Source organism: Delphinapterus leucas, chromosome 3 (genome assembly GCF_059928025.1).
Source record: "Delphinapterus leucas isolate spDelLeu-1000000601 "Yukka" chromosome 3, BTC_Dleu_Yukka2, whole genome shotgun sequence".
Lineage (NCBI taxonomy): Eukaryota > Metazoa > Chordata > Mammalia > Artiodactyla > Monodontidae > Delphinapterus > Delphinapterus leucas.
In genome coordinates this window covers 63,131,565-63,152,782 of record NC_143131.1, presented here as the reverse complement: position 1 = coordinate 63,152,782, position 21,218 = coordinate 63,131,565, and the positions used below count along the sequence as shown (strand labels likewise).

General features: G+C 35.0%; 1 protein-coding gene across 3 annotated transcripts in view; it reads left to right on the top strand.

Annotated features, from left to right (window-relative positions):
* AP3B1 (adaptor related protein complex 3 subunit beta 1) overlaps positions 1 to 21,218 on the top strand; it is a 276,365-nt gene that overhangs the window by 189,043 nt on the left and 66,104 nt on the right. For all 3 annotated transcript variants that reach the window (XM_089909045.1, XM_022594378.3, XM_089909046.1), the window contains 2 exons: positions 3,929 to 4,001; positions 12,021 to 12,127. In XM_089909045.1, coding sequence (XP_089765171.1) covers positions 3,929 to 4,001; positions 12,021 to 12,127 — 180 coding nt within the window. The remainder of the gene's footprint in view (positions 1 to 3,928; positions 4,002 to 12,020; positions 12,128 to 21,218) is intronic.

The following is a 21,218-nucleotide window of genomic DNA, read 5'->3' as shown; positions in this document are numbered from 1 at the left end:
CTAGCAGTGTTTGAAATGCTCTTGTCAGTGGTTTTTATCACACATTATAGGGATCTCACAAAACTTCGCTAGTCCCTTTTTAAGAGGTGCAAAGAAGCTAATTAAATCTTTTACGTGCTCCATGGAGTGGTCACAGGTCACATCTGACTAGTGTACAGATGTCAGTAAATATTAAGATACGCCTCAATAAAAGATCTACCGTGTGAAAAATTCTTGGGTATAAATGTGGTTTGAATAGATTGTGGATAAGAGTGAAAGGAACTGTTTTCTGATTAGCTGTCTGCCCTATTTGTGAAGTAGGAAACAAGTTTTACTTGTGTTTTTTCAAGTATTTATGATTGTTGCAATTACATAACTTCTGTGAAGATTGTGGAATATTGGGTTTTACTCTGACAATTCAAAGCCTTGCCTCTTTCAATTTATGTCTTTTCCAATTTAGTTCATATTTTAATTTCTTCAGAACAGAAATATCATTTCACTTCAATTGAGATCTTTAAATCAAAGTGAATGCCATTAAGCAAGCTTTCTTATTGAAGTAGGTATAATCTAATAGGGAAGATTTGTTTAACAGTTTAGACTTCTTTTTAACTTATATAGAAGTCTCAATTTGCTGGCAGTGTACTTTTATTTTAAAGCACAGTGTAAGTGTGAGCCTCAGATTTGTAAAATAAGATGTGTTAGATGACTTGAAGGCAAGAGAGTCATTAAATTGTCTTTGGTTGGTAACTAACTGAAAATATTTCATGCAAATATCTTGCCCTGTGAGGCTAGAAATAAGCCTTGACTTTTTGTTGGTTTCAAAGCATAGTGTGGGTTTGACAATCTATATATACCATTTATCCTGTTTTATAGTTTTAAATTTGAAACCTCTTTATAATGGTTTCCTCTTAGGAAGCATTTTTGGTGCTTTCTGTGTCAGATCTTTTCTGCTTGCTTTTTTTTTTTTACTCCAATCAGCATGAAGATGAACATGCGTAATAGATTTTTTAAAATCTTTACAAGGTATATTATTACATTTTTTGTTTGTATTATTTGGAGCTTAATAAGTATTTCCAGGATCTTTTATTTATGATTTAAAATGAAATATGTTAAACAGAAATCAGTTTCTTAACCCTGTGACTTTGTATTTCATTTTTGGAAATGTTGCTGTGTTGAGGTGTATAATCGAATACCATGGAAACAAATGGAGATTTGAGGATGATGAATTGATAACTAGGTATTCTTGTAGTGAGATTTTAAGATCAGTTACTGTTGTCCTTATAAAAGTCTAATACAGTCACTCAGCTGTTAAAAACCTAATCCTCTATTTAAAAAAATATACAAAAACAAATTGTCTATCTTTCTGCCTGATCTCTTCTCAAGTACTAATACAATGGAAACAGTGGGTGATCTGTCAGTATGTTTGGTTTGTCAGTGATGGTTTTGTATAAATATTGGGAGGGTAAGAAATAAAATTCACACAGTAAAATATGATTTCATCTGCCTTTTCTCTGCAGCTCCATGGCTCATGCTGCGGTGTGAAATTCTCATTTTACACACTTTGCAGGCGGAGCACATGAATTATGCATTGAGCAAGAAAAATCTCCTGCCTCAAGTCCTATATGCATTTACCCAGGTTCTGTCTCTATTACCAAGATGAATTGCAAATGGAGAAATATTTGATGGAATAGGGCTCTTAACTTCTTTGTTTAGAATTCAGATTTTTATTTTTATAGTAGATCCTTTAAATATGAACATGTTTTGAACTTACTGTGGATTTTTTTAAATGAAAAATGAAATATAAGAGAGGAATGCCAAACACATCACGAGGCTTTTTATAGCCTTGATTTGGAATGCAAGGCTTTTTCAGTTCGGTAGAAATGACCATTATCTATTGCTAATGTTGTATTTCAGTCGCTGGTTATTTGCTTTACTCAGAAAGTCAATGAAATTCTGTCCTTTTGAGAGCCTTTTTTCTTTTTGTTTTAGGCTTCTAATAAGAGATTATGCCAGTTTCACATGCAGCTCTGTCCTGTGTTGTATGTGACCTGATGTGTGTTTAATAGATATTGTTACACACTCCTGGCTGTGAAGTAGAAAATAAGGTATATAGACTTGCCTCCAGCTTTAACTTTGTCTTGATTTGATAGATTTCTTATTTTTCAGGTGGGGAGGTTACATTTCCATAAAGACTGTCATGCACCATTGTAGCTTATAGGAAGCTACACCTATTGTGCTCAGCATAGCATTTTGATAAGTCACATGGTGATAAACTTTTTGTTATATGTTCTTTCTTCACAGGAATGTTATTCTTGTTGAGATGGCATATTCATTCTGAACCTGTTTCTGTCACTTGCAACTTTTACATTTCAGCTTCAAAACTAACATTTTTTTTCCCAGTCCTAGAAATTGTTATTTATTTCAGGTATGGAGAGAGGGGCAAACATTATTTGTTTTGTTTTTAAATAACGAATGAAAATTAAAGCCCACCTAGATGCTTTGGAGTTTTCAGTGGCAGAAATAAATATTTTGAAGAAGAAAATCAATGCTGATGTTTTTAGTAATGTGTATTATTGTATGATCCTTGAAAATAATTTTTCTTTATATTGACATAAGGGAAAAAAGAAGCAGGACTTAAAATCATTTAAAAATGTTACCTGATGTATTATTTGATGTATTGCTTTTGTTCATGTATATGCACTGTTGTAAGAGCTCTAAACCATGTAGACTTTAAATGATGGTAAAGTACACTTTGCTTTAGTGATACCTTTCTGTAGTTAGAGGAATACTTCAAAAATATTTGTAATAATTTACACTAACAATAAGATATAAACTCCTTTGGTAGATTACAAGTTATCTGAAGGCAGGGACTAGACTGTCTTGGCTGTGTTACTTCCATTGCTTAGCACAGAATCTGTTAAAAATTCTATACACATGTATTGAATGAATGAATGATTGAATAAGTGAACAAAAATGTTTTGGCAAAAAAGTTTTGGCCTTCAATTTGAGAGGTTTAATGTAAAAAAAAAAAAAGTACACATTATAAAGGTATCGGTGACCCAGATACATCTGTTTAATACCCTAATCCTGTTGGTCTTTAATTGTTTATAATACTACTCAGTACTGTGCCTTATTTTTTCTTTTCTTTCTTTTTTTAAGGTTACGCATCTTTTCTGAATCTCTAACCGAACTGTGAATACCTCAGGCTTAGGGATCTAGTCCATGGGTATCCACATTTCAAAAATATAGTAGACTGAATAAGCAAATTTGTGGTGGAGGAAGCCCTAACTATGTGCAGAAATGGTTGAGTACTTAGTCTCCCCAAAGGAAAACAGAAAAGAAAGTAAATGAATTCTTTTCAACCCTAAAGAGCAAGAGCCTGAAAATATCATTTATAGATTTTAACGAATACCTTTGGCAAAAGAAGTCTGATGCAACCCAGTGTTGAAATATAAAGTACCTAGTACAATGCCTGTCACAAACTACATCTCAGAAAGGCTAATCTATCACAAGCCCATTGACAATTTCAGAGCTAAGCATGTATTGTTCAAGCATTTCTTTTTCTTAAATCAACTTGTTTAAAAATTATTTTCGAGAACGTTTGTACATTTTCTACCAAAGAGCCACATTAGATTTTTATGTTAGCAAAAAGTTGTCAGATTATAAAATTTACTTTTAAATTTTCTTCTGAAGGTCTTTTTTAATCTCTAAATAAAAAATATTTTAAAATAACAGTTTGCATGGTGGAGAAGAAATACCACGTGCCAACTAAAATAAAAATTTTGATTCAAAAAAACATTTCACATAACCATATAGAAGCTTAATTTGATTTTTTTTTTCCCTTGGAAGACTAAGCAAAGGAAAAAACGTTTGTTTTGAAATGTTAAAAACTACTTTATAGATTTTTTAACTAGAACATGTGATAAATGGAATACTTATTATTTTGTAGGAGAAAGAAAACAAAACAAAGCAAGATAGAAATCCTCTTACCAAAGATGTTTCACTTCTAGATCTAGATGATTGTAAGTATTGAAATTTAAATTTTTTCTTCTGTACTTAGTAATAGTATTTTTCATTTTTATAGTATCTTTCATTTACATGTCTCAAAATAAATCAAAAACTATTATGAAAGACTTATAGATGTGATTAGGCAAGAAAATTTTAAAAGTTATTTCTATTAGTATTTTTTTCCATCATTCAGTATATCAGTTTTGTATCACCTGAATAAATATAATTGGTCAAATAAAAGTGCACCAAATTCATTTTAAGATTTTTTGCTTTAGTAATTTATACTTGCTTTAGCGAGTGATTATCTGTATCTCACAACTTCTACATTTTTAAATGTTGATTGTGGAGATCAAGACATCTAATTTAAGGAAGTAGAGAATTAGGAATGTAATTGGAAATGTAAAGGACACCGCCGTCTTCTACTTGCCACACTTAGGGTGGGAACAGAAACGAGTACAAACCTTTTGGAATACAGTGTAATTTATACGTATCAATATTTTAACTGCAAAAAATCCTTGTCCCAGCAAATTTACTTCTAAGAACTTAGAATCCTACAGATATGCCCACCCAGTATGCAAAGATGTATATTCAGCTCCCTTTAAATTCTCCTGCATTGTGAGAAAGAGATAGAACTAACTTTGTTGGTAGGTAGCTTTTGCATTAGAGGAAGAGTAACAACACATGAGATTTCTGAATATTAAACTACTGTCATTTTGCAATATAGTTTTCCTATGCTAGAGGTGAGTTACGTATTTATGTCTTACTCTTTTGTAGAGCTGTTCTATTTATATTGTTTACCTGGCCTATTTCCAATAGTCATGGCAAATTCCTACTGTAGAGAAATTAAAATATTACTGAGAAATACTTAACAGAGAAATTAGAGATAAAATTGGAGACAAATTTGAATAATTTTATACCTGTTGGCAAAGATGTTAAAATTTACATCATTTCTTACCTCCTGGCTAAGATTTTTAAAGTAACGTCCAGTATTGTTAAGGTTTGGAGAAGCGGGCACCCTACATTTGTTTTTCATAGGCATATAAATAGGTGCAGTTTTTTGAGGTCATTTGAGCAATATCTATCAAAACTTAAATTCCACACACCTTTTGACCTAGCATTTCTTTTCTAGGAATTTATACTATAGATAAACTAGCAAAATCAGATCTTCCATCCGTGTTTTAGACTCTTTAACTTAATGGCTTAATTTTACACTTAAAGTCCATATTCCTAGGTTCCTAAGACCTTAGGTGATCTGACTCCTGCCTACCTCTTATCCATACTGTTCCTCTGCATTTCTGAAATATGCTAGGCTCATTCTTGCCAAGGGCCTTTGTTCTGCTGTTTTCCCTGCTAAGAACACTTCTTCCAGATCTTCTGATGGCAAGCTGCTTCTTATCTTTCAAATCTCAGCTCAAAAGTCACCTTCTCTTACACACTTCACAAGTCACTCTTGATTGTCTTCGTGGCATTTTTCACTATATGAAATTATCTTAACTATTTGTATTACTCGTTTATTGTCTGTCTTGCTCACTGTTATTCTTAGTACCTAGAACAACACCTGGCAGATAGTGGGTACCCAGTAAATATTTGTTGAATTAATAAAGTATGCAAAGGTATGTATAGAAATTTCATTGCAGCATTATTTTTACAGCAGCATCCTGAAAATAAACGAAATGTCTACCAGTAGTCTAATACAACCATTAAGAAAAGTGAGACAAATCTTTATATGCTAGTTATGTTATTATATGTATGAAACATTATAAGTTAAAAATAAGACACATGTAGAGTATGACTCCACTTATGTAAAAAAGGAGGAAAAGAGGAACTGTATCCTGCACACAAACACAAATATGATTGTACATCATATATTTCTGGAAGGGTACAGAAGAAATACTTAACAATGATAGCTCTGGCCTCTTTGGGATATAAGACTAAATCAGGGACAGAGGAGAGAAAAATACTTTTACTTTGTATCTTTCTGTGACAATGAATATTTTACATTTATATGTGAAGTTTAAGTTTTAAATTGTAAAATAACAACAGTCAGGCATATTTAAAATGGAATTAAGAGGAAAGGTTACAAGGTACTAGAGTGCACCAGTTCCTTTTCTCCTTGAATTTGACGCTGGATTTCCTGACAGCTAAAGAAAAAATTGTAAAATGATACAATTTTTATTGTTTGATTCTTTTTAAAGCTTTTTTATAATATATAGAAACAAATTTTTCTTAAATATTAAGTTTTAAGAATTTAAATATAAGATTTTCATTTTAAGGGAAATTTCATCCTAACTTATATTTAACTCAACTTAGGGTATATTTCTGTTTGATTTTAATACCCAAGAACTATTTATTTTAAAGTCTTTTGTAATCTTGCATTTGTCAGAAATGACACTTGAAACTTTTTTTTTGTTTTGGTCAATTTAACAAATGTTTGTGGATTGTCTGATAAGTGCAAGGTACTTTGCTAGGTGCTAGAACAGACGAATAGAATTTAGCCATACTCTTCCAGAGACTAGAATCTAGTAAGAGACATAGATACCTGAGCTAGTAGCTATTATGTAAGAGAGATAATAGAGCTGCAAAGTATGGTTAAAATATGAGGAAAGAGACAAAAACCAATTAACAAGCTAAAAGGCCTTCTGGAAGAAGCTTAAAGGTAAAAATAAGTGGAGTGTTGTGGGAGAAAAGAATTGTTGATGATGGTTCCTAAAACACTGACTTCGTTATGTGCTACTTATTAGCCTACAATAGTTCTCCACTGTCCATGGCAAGCAGTTTGTTGATCAAAACTAAAAAGTCACTCTCCAGCGGCTTAAGTTCTCTGCTGTGAGAATTAGATTAATTTTGAAGGAGAGGCAGACATACTTCTTACATTTTATCTAGTCGTAATCCACAGAGATGTTTTGTTCAGTACACACTGCATGCCAGGAGAACTGCAAGTCCTCAATTTATTTATGTCTTCATTCAGAAAACGTTTATTGAACACTTGCTATGATCTAGGTAATCTGCTATATACTAGAGATTCTAAATGGGCGTAACATTGTCCCTCCCCACGGAACTCTCCAGGTGTCATGGGAGAAACAGATAAGTCAGCCCTTAGATTACCACATTATAAATGAAATGAGAAAGAGATACGCACAGAATGCTGTTAGGTATTGGGGTACCTAACCCACCTAGCTGTAGCAGGATATAACGGTGGAGCTGAGTATAAGTAAGAATTAGTCAAGCAGCTGGGGAGGCAAGAGAAGAGAGTGAGGAGAAAAAAGACATGGAGGAGGGAAAGAGCTTGCTACTACCTGAAAAAATCATCATCTCTCTCTAAGGAGGCAGTATAGTTAGCAACCCTGGCAATAAATTGGCTCTACTGTAAAACAGTTCTGTGATTTTAAATAAGTAACTTGATATTTCCTTGCTGCATCTGTTGAGGGGGTGTTATCATAAGCACAGGCATTAGTCCTGGCCTGCCCTTTAATCAGTTAAGTGAGTTAATTTGTCTCATTTATTCATTTGTAAAATGAAAAAAGAATGCTGAAAAGTTTCTACAGTATCTTTAGATTTTGAAGTTATATGACTCTGTTTCATGGGGTCAGTTGATAATACATTAGAAAATATTTATAGTAGGAGAATATACGGCCTAACAGTAGATAGGCTTAGTGACAGAAATACACTTTATTTTTTCCAGACATAGTTTATATTTCTGAAAATTAAAATATCTTTTAGTACCTCATACCATGTGGTTGGTCTCAGTTGGATAAAGCAGCAGCATCATATCCTGGCATCCTTTTATAGGAAATATAAACCTATGTAATTACACTATTAGTACAACTAACTGAAGTCTTTTTAAAATTTTATCAGCCAACAATAATCATGCCACAAATAAGACTTATGATCTGTGATGTCATACTGTTGAATAAACTGTAGTAGAGGCAGTAGAGTGGAGTGGCTAAGAGGACAGTGGAGCTAGATTGAGTTTGAATCCCATTTCTATTATTTACTAGCTGTGTGACCTTGGGCAAGTTACTTTATCTCTCTGTGCTTTAGTTGCTTTATCTATAAAATTGGGATAATAGTAATACTTATTAGGAATATTAAGAGGATTAAATGAGTTGATAAATGTAAAAGTAATTAAAACTGTGCTTGATATAAGAGTTAGCTGTAATGGAGATGAGGACACCACAGCAGCAAATTACATTTAAAAAGTTAAATAACTTCATATTAAACCATTATATATTATAATGGTTATATATATTATATATATATAAAACCATTATAATGGTTATATATATTGTGTATATATATATATATATATAACCATTATAATGGTTTTATATATATATATACACAATATATATAACCATTATATATTAAAATGGTTATATGTATAACCATTATATATTAAAAGTTTTACTGAGATTTTAAAGCAGAACAATTGTATAATTACTTTAGTAAATATACTTTAGTAAAGAAAGTGTTTTGTAGAAAGTTTTTTGTTTGTTTTTGTTTTTGTTTTTCTTTTGCGGTACGCGGGCCTCTCACTGTTGTGGCCTCTCCCGTTGCGGAGCGCAGGCTCAGCGGCCATAGCTCACGGGCCTAGCCACTCCGCGGCATGTGGGATCCTCCCAGACCGGGGCACGAACCCGTGTCCCCCGCATCGGCAGGCGGACTCTAAACCACTGCGCCACCAGGGAAGCCCCTGTAGAAAGTTTTAAAAAGAAAAGAAAATGGGTTAGCATTCTGACAAATCAGCTCAGATTCTTTTCATGGGCAAATCCCTTTCCCTCCAGATTGGATTGTACTGAGGTACTGTTTCATTATTTGCTTCTTTCTGTTTTTATCGTGCACATTCCTTTCCTTGCCATAAATATTCTTTAACAACTTCATTTTTAATGACTGCATGGTTATCCTCTATGTTGTTGTAATAAATTCTATTTAACAAGTTTACTGTTGTTGGAAATTAAACTGTTGTTTAATTAACTACTATTGTTTCCATTTTTACTGTCATAAGCAGTGAACAACACACATCTTCATAAATGTATTATTGCATTATCTCCATGACTCTATCCTTAAGATAAATTCCCAGGAGTAGAATTGCCGGGAAAAAGGCTTTGAAGAATTCTACTGTCTAAAATTGCCTTTCACAAAGTTGGTACCAACTTACACAGTAGTAATATGAGAGTGCCAGATTCCTTTTACCCTTACCAGTCTGGATTTTGTATTTAAAAATTGCCTTTGCCAATTTGATAGGTGGAAATGTTATCTAATTTTAATTTGTATGCCATGTTATTAAAAAAAAAAACTACATAGAGTCATTTTGTTTCTTACACGTTAAGTTGCCACAGTCAACTGGCTGCAGAATCCAATTTAGGATAAACCTTCAGTGCCAGCTTTTATCTTGCCAGACCTGTTAACAGGTGTGTAATCATTTGTTTAATGCCAGAGCTTCTGCCTTCTGAAATGATACTAAAAGTTCGTCTTTTTTTTTTTTTTTTTTTAAGAGTCAAGCTTACCTTTGGTGTGAATTTTTCTTCTCTTGTCTTTTTCTTCTCTATGTCTTTAGCCAAGCTAGAGTTGAATCAGAGGCTATTTCTTAGTCAATTTTTATTCCTTATATGATCATCTAATAGTTTGGATGGATGGATAGACAAACAAATGAACAAACATGCACTTAGAACCCACCAGAAAAGTTATATGTTGCATGGAAAGGCAACACATTTTGATTCAATTAGAAGATCCAATCTCTAGTCCTATAGTAGTTCTACCATTCACTTGTTTCATGATCTTGCAAGTCTTAATCTCCCTGTGCCTCAGTTTGCAATGTCTTTATATAAATGCCCTTTCTGCCTGCTCACTACCATTATCTTACTTTAGCCCTTGTCACATCATGCCTAAACTATTGTAAATTCCTCCTCACTGCCAGCCGAGTGCTCTTTCCAGTTCTTCAGCCTGTCTCTTACACTGGCCTCTGACTAATCATCCTGCAGTACCATATGTCATATCATTCCTCTTCTTGGTAGATTTTTAACAGTTCTCCTTTGGTGTATAGGATAAATCCAACCCCCTTAGCTTTACAATTCCCCACCTCTCAGCCTTTGTTTACATGATCTCATTCAGTAACTAACCAGCTTCAGTAAGTAACCAGCTTCTTCCTTTCCTCTTATTTGAATGCTACCCTTACTTAAAAACTGGGCTTCATTCCCTCTTACTCACCAAGCCTTCTCTTACCACCCTATCCCCATTGATTCTTTTTTTCTTTCCGATTCCCTATGGCACTTGCTAATTGTTAGTGGTTTTCAACATATGTCTAAGGAGACCTGGGCATTTGTAGCAGTGCTTCACACTAAGGGCATACTCCTTTAGGAGTGCAAGGAAGCAACCAGTGGCTCCACTCCCTCCTCCACCCAGTCTCCACTCTGCTTTTTGTATTGTGTATGTTGAGATTTTATTTAAGATTTCCTTTGAAATTTTTCTTTTTTGGCAGTATCACTTATGGATTGTATTTTTTTTCTTCTTCAAGCATGAGTATCTTTTTTTTCTCAGTTAGCTTTTAAGTCACTTGAAGACAAGAACTGTATCTTGAACTTCTTTTTCTCTCCCTTGCTCTCTTGTTCAAGAAATATTTATTGCTAACTTTATGAATTAACATTTGTTCTGCCTAGCTTACAAGATATTGTGAGACTAAAGTGAGAAAAAGATGCTTTGAAAAGCGATGTCATGTGAAGTAAACGTTACTTCCTTTATAGTATTGTTTTAGCGTGAGAACGTGTTGGAAGCTAAAACTTTTTCTACATTTGAATTTTATTTCATTCGACAAACAGTTGAGCAATTACTAAGCACTAAAAATTAATGTGTCAAAGTCTGCTCACACAGACCAGTAGAAATGAAAATATGTAAAGACACAAATTTGTATTACAAGAGAAGTATGGTTGTAGAAGTGTGTCCAAGTACATCTGTGGAACAAATGAGGCACATATAAGCTGTGTTTAAGTGAGTCAGGCTGTGCTTTCCCTCTAAGTGGTATCTTACTGGGTAGAAGTTGCAAGGTGGGCAAGGCAAAGACGTACCTTCTAGGCAGAGGGAATACGATATACAAGGTTCAGACATGAAACAAGATCTTGGGAACTCTTATTTGGTAGAACTAGAACATAGGAGTGGCTGATGAAATTGGAGATGAAATTGGCTAGACCTGCCTAGTATGGTGGCCACTGGCCACATGTAGCTATTTAAATTAATTAAAATTTTAAATGCAGTTCTTTGGTCATACTAACCACATTTCAAAAGCACATTCGGTATGTGCGCTAGTGGCCATCATGTTGGACCTACAGTCACAGAACATTTCCATCATCACAGAAAGTTCTATTGGACAGTGCAGAGCTAGATCATAGAGGACCTTGCGCATTTAATTAAGGAGTTGGACTTTTATCATGTAGGCAATTGTGAGCCTTTGAAGAGTCTTAAGCAAGGGAGTAACATGATCAGATTTGCATTTACAAAAGATTTTCAAATTTTTTTTAGAATCAAACATTTCTATCTAGCGCATAGCTTTTGCTGACAAAGTATAATTAGAAGGGAATTAGGTAGTCTGGGCCCCTTATAATTATTACAGTGGAGAATAAAATAGAGAAAGGATTTAATAAGCACCCTTTTAAGACTTATAACTCAACTGGAGAACTCTCTTGAAAGCTATAGTTATTTTTACATTAGTCTGAAAAAATGTTTCTTTACCTTCCTCTTTTAGTGAAGTCACTGGGTGATTAATGTTAGTGATAATGTTAGGTGATAAAAATTTTCAAAAACTATTACTCAAGATATTTATATTCTTATTTTGTTATAGGATTTGCCATTATGTTTTGAAAGCTAAGACTAACTGCCATGACTTGATAATAACTTGACTAAATGAAGATGTTAAATAGAATTGTCATAGATTTATTCATCAAAGTAATTTAATTAGATTTACTAGCAAAATAAAAATGTTGCTTTTAGTAATATGAATTAAATTTTCATGCACATTTGCTAATTTGAGCCTTTTCTTATAGTTAACCCAGTGTCCACTCCAGTTGCACGTCCCACCCCAGCTCTTTCTCCAAGCTTGATAGCTGATCTTGAAGGTTTAAACTTGTCAGCTTCTTCATCAGTCATCAGTGTAAGTAATTTTCAAAATACATTAGCTCAGTTTTCAAGTGATGCCATTGCATCTTTTTTATTAAAATGCAAATAATTGAAGTAGATTCTTAGTCTCAAACAGTTCTTCCTCTAACAAGTCTGTTTCAAATCTGGCCTTTTAATTTTGTGAACATTTTTTTATCTTTTTAAAAAAATTTTTATTATAGTTCATTTAAATGTTGTGTTAGTTTCAGGTGTACAGCAAAGTGAATCAGTTATACATATATCCTTTAATTTGTTCTGTCCAAACCATTATCATCTCAATTTACTTCTCCTTGTTATCCACATTTACTTATCATGTGTACACTTTTCTCTGGTACTGTTATATATCTCTAACATACAAGGGTTCTTTTCCACATTGAATTAGTTGATATACATAGATTCTGCCATAAAAATTGTTGTCTACATTAACAGACTTTCATTCCCATAATTATTCTATTCCTACGACACGGTTCTTTTATCATAGGCTACTAAAAATACCTGACTGTTTTCATTTAAAAATTCAGTATTGTATTTCTCTTTACATTATCTTCATACATTTATTTACATGCCTTGGTGTCTCTCAAAAAATTCTTTAATGTTACTTATGGGGTATGACTTGGAATGAGGCAAGAGGCTTGCCTATCTCAAAATAATGCCAAAACCATCAGCCTGTCATTGTATCTGAAACTGTAATAATCTTGTTTGTGTTAGCATTATATATCCACTGACCTTTCACTCTAAATCAAGCATGTTGCCTAAGATGCATAATCTGTCTATATGCTTGACCTCCTATTAATTTGATGTCGGAAATCTGACAAACTAAGAGATAGAACAGTAAGTTCTGATGGGCACACAGGTAGCTTGAATAGATCTGGTGTATCAGTGGTTCCCAGGGCTGGTAGGGCATTGCAGGGTACATGATTGGTGATCTGAGCTGCCCGGGAGCATAGAGCTGCTTCTGCCAGAGGTAAGAAAGAAGAGTACCTAATGCTTGCACAGCGTTACAAAAAATTCCCCCTTCAAAGCAAATGTGATATCAGGGCTGTGCAACGAAATAGTCAAAAGAGCTACATGCATTTCTCTTCAGCTTTGGTCAGCTCAGTTAGAAAGTATAGGCAAAAACTCTTAAGCTTATAATGTTTTTCAGTTGTAGAACGTGATTATCTCTTGACTGCTCAGAAATGAGTATGAACAGTATTTGGGATTTTAGTTTGTCCTTCTTGTTGCTAAAAGGAAAAGACACATTGGAAGAGATGGGGGGAAAGCAGTAAAGTCTTTCATTTATTTAAGTAATAAATATTTATTGAGCATTTGTAGTAGGCTGTAAAGAGAAAGTGGTAATCAAAAAATCTATAGTGAAGCATAGTTAGTCTTTGAGGGGAAAGGAGGCCCCTAAAACCTTGGGAGACAATAAGGTCTGAATAACTTGGGTTTGATATCAGATGACCAGGATGCAGATCCCTGCTTTGCCACTTACTAGCTTTGTGACCTTGGGCAAATCGGTAAGTAACTTTTCTGCACCTCAGTTTCCTATGAATATAATATCTACCTCACAGGATTCTTGCGAGATTAATGAGATAATAAATGTGAAGCTCTTACAACAGTGACTGGCACGTTGTCATCACTCAATAAATATTAGCTAATGTTTTTGGAAGTGATATGATATGTGATAATGGACCCTGAGTAGACTCTTATAGTTTATTAGCTATAAGAGGAATACAGTTGAGATTAGAAAAGCTTGTAGTAAGTTTTCATTCATCACAGAGTAATTGAAGGATTCACCTTTTTATCCTAAAGAAAACGTTTATTGGGATGATCTCTTCAAAGGAAAATAAAAGCACTCTATCCAAAGAGTATGCAAAAAAAGAAGTCAGAGACTTCCCTGGTGGCACAGTGGTTAAGAATCTGCCTGCCAATGCAGGGTACATGGGTTTGAGCCTTGGTCCGGGAAGATCCCACATGCTGTGGAGCAACTAAGCCTGTGCGCCACAACTACTGAGCCTGTGCTCTAGAGCCCACGAGCCACAACTACTGAGCCCACGTGCCACAGCTACTGAAGCCTGTGCGCCTAGAGCCCATGCTCCGCAACAAGACAAGCCACTACAATGAGAAGCCCGCGCACCGCAACAAAGAGTAGCCCCTGCTTGCCACAACTAGGGAAAGCCTGTGCGCAGCAACGAAGACCCAATGCAGCCAAAAATAAATAAATAAATTTATTTAAAAAGAACTGCCAAGTGAAGAGAATCACAACATTCATCCCCAAAAGCTAACAAAATGATCAAACAAGTAGTAGTAATAAGAATGGCAACCAGAAATTCACCAGCAACAGTCAAATAAGGAAACAGTTAGAACTTTAAACAAAGAAAAAAGTGGAACTTTGAAAAGTAGAACCTGTAGAGATAAATTGAATATTCTGGTGCAGAATGTTGTGACTCCTGATCTCACCTCCAGCTCTCAAAATGGTACTTTAAAAAGACGAATCAGGGGCTTCCCTGGTGGCGCAGTGGTTGAGAGTCCACCTGCCGATGCAGGGGACACGGGTTCGTGCCCCGGTCCGGGAGGATCCCACATGCCGCGGAGTGGCTGGGCCCGTGGGCCATGGCCGCTGAGCCTGCGCGTCCGGAGCCTGTGCTCCACGGCGGGAAAGGCCACAACAGTGAGAGGCCCGTGTACCAAAAGACAAATCAGCCAAATTGTAAGTTTTCTCATTATGTGTACAAATTTAGAAAGAAGTAGACTAAAGACATCAGAGGAAATAAAGAAAAGTCCTCAAAAATTAAAACCCCCAATAATGGTATGGGACCTCAACAAATATAGGGGTCTTTTGGATCCTAAATGAAATTTAGGATCCAAAGATGGGTACATCCACAATTTAAAAATCAACATGTTGCCCTAATTCAATAGAAAGAAGAAATAAAAGTAATTTATAATAAATAGTACATTGATATATAAATACTTGACCATGACTACATTATAAATGTAGTGAAGTAGTTAAATGACGCTGGTGGCCATAAATGCAAATTGATAGAGGTGTATTATTGTATTAGCAACTCAAATACCATGGGTCATGGTATAACATAATTTTCCAAAACATCAAACAGTTTTTCTGGTAGTTATTCCTGGAAAATTGAGTACATTAAAACCATGCAATGACCCACCCCACCCCCCCAAAAAACTACTTTGTACTGGTATGGAAAGTGTTCTAGGACCAGGTGAACAGGTTTTCACCTCATGAATGTCCAACCAGACGTTTGAAAGTTGTGAGGAACGTGGTATAATTTTTATTGGATGAGTCTGCCCTGTTCATTGTAGAGCATCTAGCATCCCTGGCTTTCACCCATTAAAGCTGGTAACATACTTTACTGTCCCTTCCCCCAGTCATGTGCCAACTGCAAACATTCAAAGCAGTTTAATATAGCAGTTAAAAGCACAGGCTCTTGAGCCAGACAGCCTGCGTTCAAATCAGAGCTCTGCCACTTTACAAAATGAGAGACCTTGGGTGGGTCATTTTACTTCTTGGTGCCTCCGATTTTTTCATCTGTAAAATAAAAATAATAATGCTACGTATCTCACAGAATTGTTGTTAGCGTTGAATGAATCAGCATATATGAAATGCTTACAGCAGTACCTGATACATGTTAAACACTAAGTATTTCCTGATTTTTTTTTTTTTTCAGAAGACATCGGGGGTAGGAGTTTATTAATTAATTTATTTTTGCTGTGTTGGGTCTTCGTTTCTGTGCAAGGGCTTTCTCTAGTTGTGGCAAGCGGGGGCCACTCTTCATCGCGGTGTGCGGGCCTCTCACTATCGCGGCCTCTCTTGTTGCAGAGCACAGGCTCCAGATGCGCAGGCTCAGTAGTTGTGGCTCACGGGCCTAGTTGCTCCGCGGTATGTGGGATCCTCCCAGACCAGGGCTCGAACCCGTGTCCCCTGCATTAGCAGGCAGATTCTCAACCACTGCGCCACCAGGGAAGCCCTAGAATAGTGTATAATCTTTAAGATGTTTTTATTAAATCTTTGAATGAGGTGGAAAAATGTGGTATAAAATTAAGTGGCAAAACAGAATCCAAAATATTACTTATTTTATCTCAATTTTATAAAATTGTATACTCACACTGTGCTTTTAAAATGTAAGGAAAATGAAAGAATAGAAGGAAGTGTGTTATCCTGTTAACAGAGGTTTTCTGAGTGATGAGGTTATGGATGATTTATATTCTTCTTTATATTTTTCAATATTTTCCAGAGTTTCTCTAGTCAAGGTGTAATATATATATTATCCTAAAAGCAGCCATTTTTTAATAGGGTAAGCATGTATATGAATGAGTAGGATTCCTTTTTATTGACATCTAATGTTTAATGTCTGTCTTTCTGAATCAGTACTACTAATTATATTGAGCAAGTCATTTGGTTTTCTCAACTCTAAAATGATGGCAAGGTAGATCTCCATGTTTCCTTTTAACCCTAATATTCTGTGAATCTATGGAATTTTGAAGCAGTGAAATTAGTTATGCCGGGATGATTTGAACGTTCATGAAAATAAATAGATGAAACATTTTTTAGCTTATGTTATGACTTTTGTTTCATAGATGATTTTTATTTATTTCAGTGAGTTATTAAGTTTATTTTCTTTATGTGTTTGGTACAATGTGGGTAGGTTTTATTTTTTGAAATTACCAAAATATTTACAGTGAAATCCAAAAAACATTTCCTTTTTCACACTAAATATTTTTCAAATGAAAAATTTCACTATTCGTTTTTACCCTTTGAATTGTATATTCAGAACACAGAGATTTTTAAAGCATAATTTCTAGTAAATATTATAATCATTATAAGGAAAGGCCTTATTTTTTCAAACTGTGTGATACAGGTGACGTGTAAACACAGTATTTATTTCAGTCTTCCATGAGACTAATTGGCAATTGGCCTAGAGATGGCCAAAAATAAACATTTTAGTTCTTGCTATAGTGTTTCAGTGAACAAACTGAATTTTTAGTGAATTACTAGTGAATTTTTTTTACTAGATTATTGTTAGGCTAAGAGTTTCTAAATTGTTACATATCAAACCCCAGGAACTCAGAAATAGCAATCCTCAGAATATTAGGCTTCTGGAGAGGATGAGAAAAGAAGGGGAGGGAGAAAAGAAGGGGAGGGAGACCAAGTCTGATGCTGGAGAAGTATGTTGGTGACATACTGTCATGAGAAAATTATAGTAATGATTTCTTTTTCATGTGTTGGTACATATAGAAAAGTGGTAATACTTGTAGTGTGCTCTGGGGTAAACAGAGATGCTGCAGGAGATGGAAGGCAACCACCCCAGGAGCTCCAGTCACCACAGGTGCCACCTGACTTTTCTGAGGTTAATGGCAGAGGCAATAGCACAGCATACCTCTAACCCGTCTGTGGTACATTAGTGAGGAAGCACTGACTTAGCTGCCATAATATATCCAATTTGATCCTCATGGATCACAGTCCCTAAGTGGAATTTAACTTAGGAGGCTGTAGGAAGGTTCATTAAGAAAAGCAGTCTTTATAGAGTACAGTGGTAATATATTGAGGAGTAGTAAGTAATTCCAAGAACAGTCCATGAAAGAGACACCAGAGTTGCAAAAAGGAAACCCCAATTTAATACACTATGCTACTTGGAGGTAGCCAAACTTGATATTAGGGCAGAGTCCTCCAGACTGATAAATCTGTCCAAGACTACTGAGGCCAACTGCAAGTTTAAGGGTTTCCTAAAACCACCCTCAAGTATGATAATTCACTAGATCAATCACAGAACTCAGGAAAGCACTCTACGTAGGATTGCAGTTTTATTATCACAGTAGGGCACAAATTAGAATCAACCAAAGGAAGAGATGGATGGAGGAGATTCTGGTTGGGTTTCATACTCAAAGCTTCGGGGTTACCCTCCTTGCGTCAATCAAAGTTGGTTGTATATACAGGAGTACTGCCAACCAGGTAAGCTCACCAAGCTTAGGGTTTTTATTGAGGCTTTACTAAATAGGCACTGTTGACTGAATTGTTGCCTCATGGTTGAACTCACTCTCCCACCCTCCCCTCCAGGTCAGGCTGATATCAGGGGCCCAGAGCCCCAACGCTCTAATCATACGGTGGGTCTTTCTGGTGTGGCCAGCTTCCATCTTGAGTTATCTGCTTAGCAAAGCTATCTAGGGGCCCCCTAGGAATCACTGTTGGCATAAACTATCAAGTATGGTCCCCTAGGGGCCCACCATGAATAATAAAGGCACTCCCATTACTCAGGAGATTCCAAGGCTTTAGAGGTTACTTCTCAACAAAGTCCAGATCTCTCTTTAAGTGAGACCAGATTCCTTACTACACATATGCCAATTAAGTGTTTTATTCATTCAACAAGTGTTTATTCAGGCCAGAATATGAGGAGGTGCCAAAGATATAGTTGTGTACAAGATGGGCTAGGTTCCTGCCCTCAGGGAGTTTCCAGTTGAGTAAGAACAAAAGAAAAAAGAAAAATTGACTCAAAAGTGTGTAACTACAGTATACTGAGTACTTTCATTTTGCAACATAGTTTTGCCCTTTGGGTATTTCTATAGATACAAGTTGTCATTATTTCTCTGACTCCGTACATAAACACTATTATTTTATATTGGCTAAACTCCACAGTCCCTCTATACAATAGTAGCTTAAGATCTAGCAGGAGTTAACTTTTGACATTGAACACAGTTTAGAATTTAGATATCTGAACTACTTTTCCTCTAACAAGAAGTAAAAGGATAATTTTGAGTACATGCTGTTCACCTTCTGCTTTCCTTGAATTGGTGCTGTGGAGCATCACTTCATCACTTAATGAAGAAATAAAGCCTCACAATGTCACAGTAAAGACAGTAGCAACAGCAGCATTAAACTGAGGTCTGTGCATGTTATTATGGGTAGCCAGCATGGAATTTTCCTATGACCAGCGAAAAGATGACACTGTCAGTAAGACCAAAAAGCCACTTAACTAAGGCCCCCCAACCCCTTCAAGGATTTACAGGCTGAAGGTAAGAAGAAGGAAACCCATATGTAATGCCCTTAGGCAGGCAGAGTGAGGCAAGGTAGAGGCATTTTTTTATACACAAGCCAATTTCACCCTCTGATTAGTTCTATGAAGCTTCTCTAAGGAATATAGAAAAATAGCTGGAAAGTAGGCTTATAACTTTTGCTATTGATAAAGATTGGCAACCACTGAAGTTACAACTATCCACGAGTAGGAATGAGATCCTGACCCAGTTTGTATTACAGGAAATTAATTGGAAAATCAAGAGTACCTATCAGACCTGCTTTTGGCACAGAGGTTACTTTGTCAGTTTTAAAACAGTATGAAGAAAAAGCAAACCGTAATTCATGATGCAGAACCTGATTTTCTCAGTTTGAAACTTACCAGCATTTGGAATTATTAGGATAATTGCACATCATAGTGATGGACAGTTGTAATCAAATTTGATTTCCATTTCTCCGAAGTGGACTTTTAGGTAGGTCTTTCTCTTTTTTAAAATTGATCTAGGCTAGGGCATTTTAGTTTTGTTTTCCAGTCTGCTTGTCTTCTACTGCCAGAGTGCCAGCTCCCTTCTAGTTTGTCTACAAGGACAGATTGCTTTGAGAGAGTTTTTGTTGAATACAAGTGTTTTACTAAGTCATGTACCAGACATTTCATGAATATGTAGTCTCATTCCCGAAACAAATGATAATATGTCTGTGATAAAGATTGTTTTCTAATATGGTGGAAGAACTATATTTTTTAAAATATATATTTTTTTACACTTTAAAAACTTAAGGTGTATTTAAGCCTCAGGCTAAGAGACAAGTCCAGCTAAGATCAAATTTCTTTGACTTTAGAGGAGGAAGAAATTATAAGTTAAAATTAAAAATAATTTTGTCATTTTAAATTGGGGAAAAATCCTTTATTTGTTCTGATGAAAATGTCAGTAGTCATGGAACTGTGTTAAAAATAATGAAAAGTCACTGGCCTGGGTCTGCTTAAATTGAAAACATTTTTTAATTAAAGCTTGACAGTATTTTGTGCTTCCATCGCCCAGCCATGTCCCATCTTATTCTTTTATTCAGTTCTCTTCTAGGTATGAGTTGCTTTAATTTTTAAATTAATCTTTACGGTATGCCATACTACTGCTTCATCTTTTTATTTCTGTGCTACTTCAGAGGTCTCATAGTTAGTAACAGACCATTATCATCTCTCCCTTTCCTAGATTATTAAAAGGAGCTACTTTTTTTTTTTTTTTTTTAGGAGCTACTTTTTAAAAAGACATTGTTATTTTTAATTGCAGGCTTTTTATTATAAAAATATTTTTTTTTGGCTTAAGCAAATATATGCCAGTCTAAGAAATGAATTCTCCACAATGAAAAATCCGCTGTATCAGATGATAATTGTAGTTATTAATTAACTAGTAATTATTACGGCAAAAAAAAAAAAGGTCACCATCAAAAAAAAGAAAATATGTGTATAAATTTGTAAGAAATGGAAGGATTAAAGAGGTGTTGGTAAAGAAGGCGTGGGCCTTTCTTTTTCTCTTCCTTCTATTTTATGGTGAATAGTTCCTGTCCCTTGCTGTGGGTTCCCTCTTCAGAGCTGAGGCAGTTCGCTTGAGAATTCTTTCCTAAGATTATGGTTTTTAGCTTTCATTTATTATAATTATATTACTACAATAGGAAATAAGAGGTTTTAAAATTCCATTTGTTTAAAGAGGATTTAATCTTTTCTGGCAATTTTATTTTCCACATTCGAAGTTGATTGAACGTTGTATTACTATCAACTGCCATGCTGCAAATTTTGTTGCTTGTGTTGAATTGTGATATTTGCAGTGAAAAATACTGTTTTTAAGCTTTAAGATATCTTAGATTAAAATGTGCATTGGCCAATCATGTATTAATTATTATTTATTCATACATCAGTCAAGTTAACTTCTGTTACCTCTGTTCCTCTTTAAAAAGCTTGCCAGAAATTTTCTGAACATAGGACAAGGCATGGTATGGAGAATTGATTTTCCATTCTATTAAGTATTATTTATTAGTATTTAAACTTTTAACATGAGGAACCTGGCCTAAACATGAAAAATAT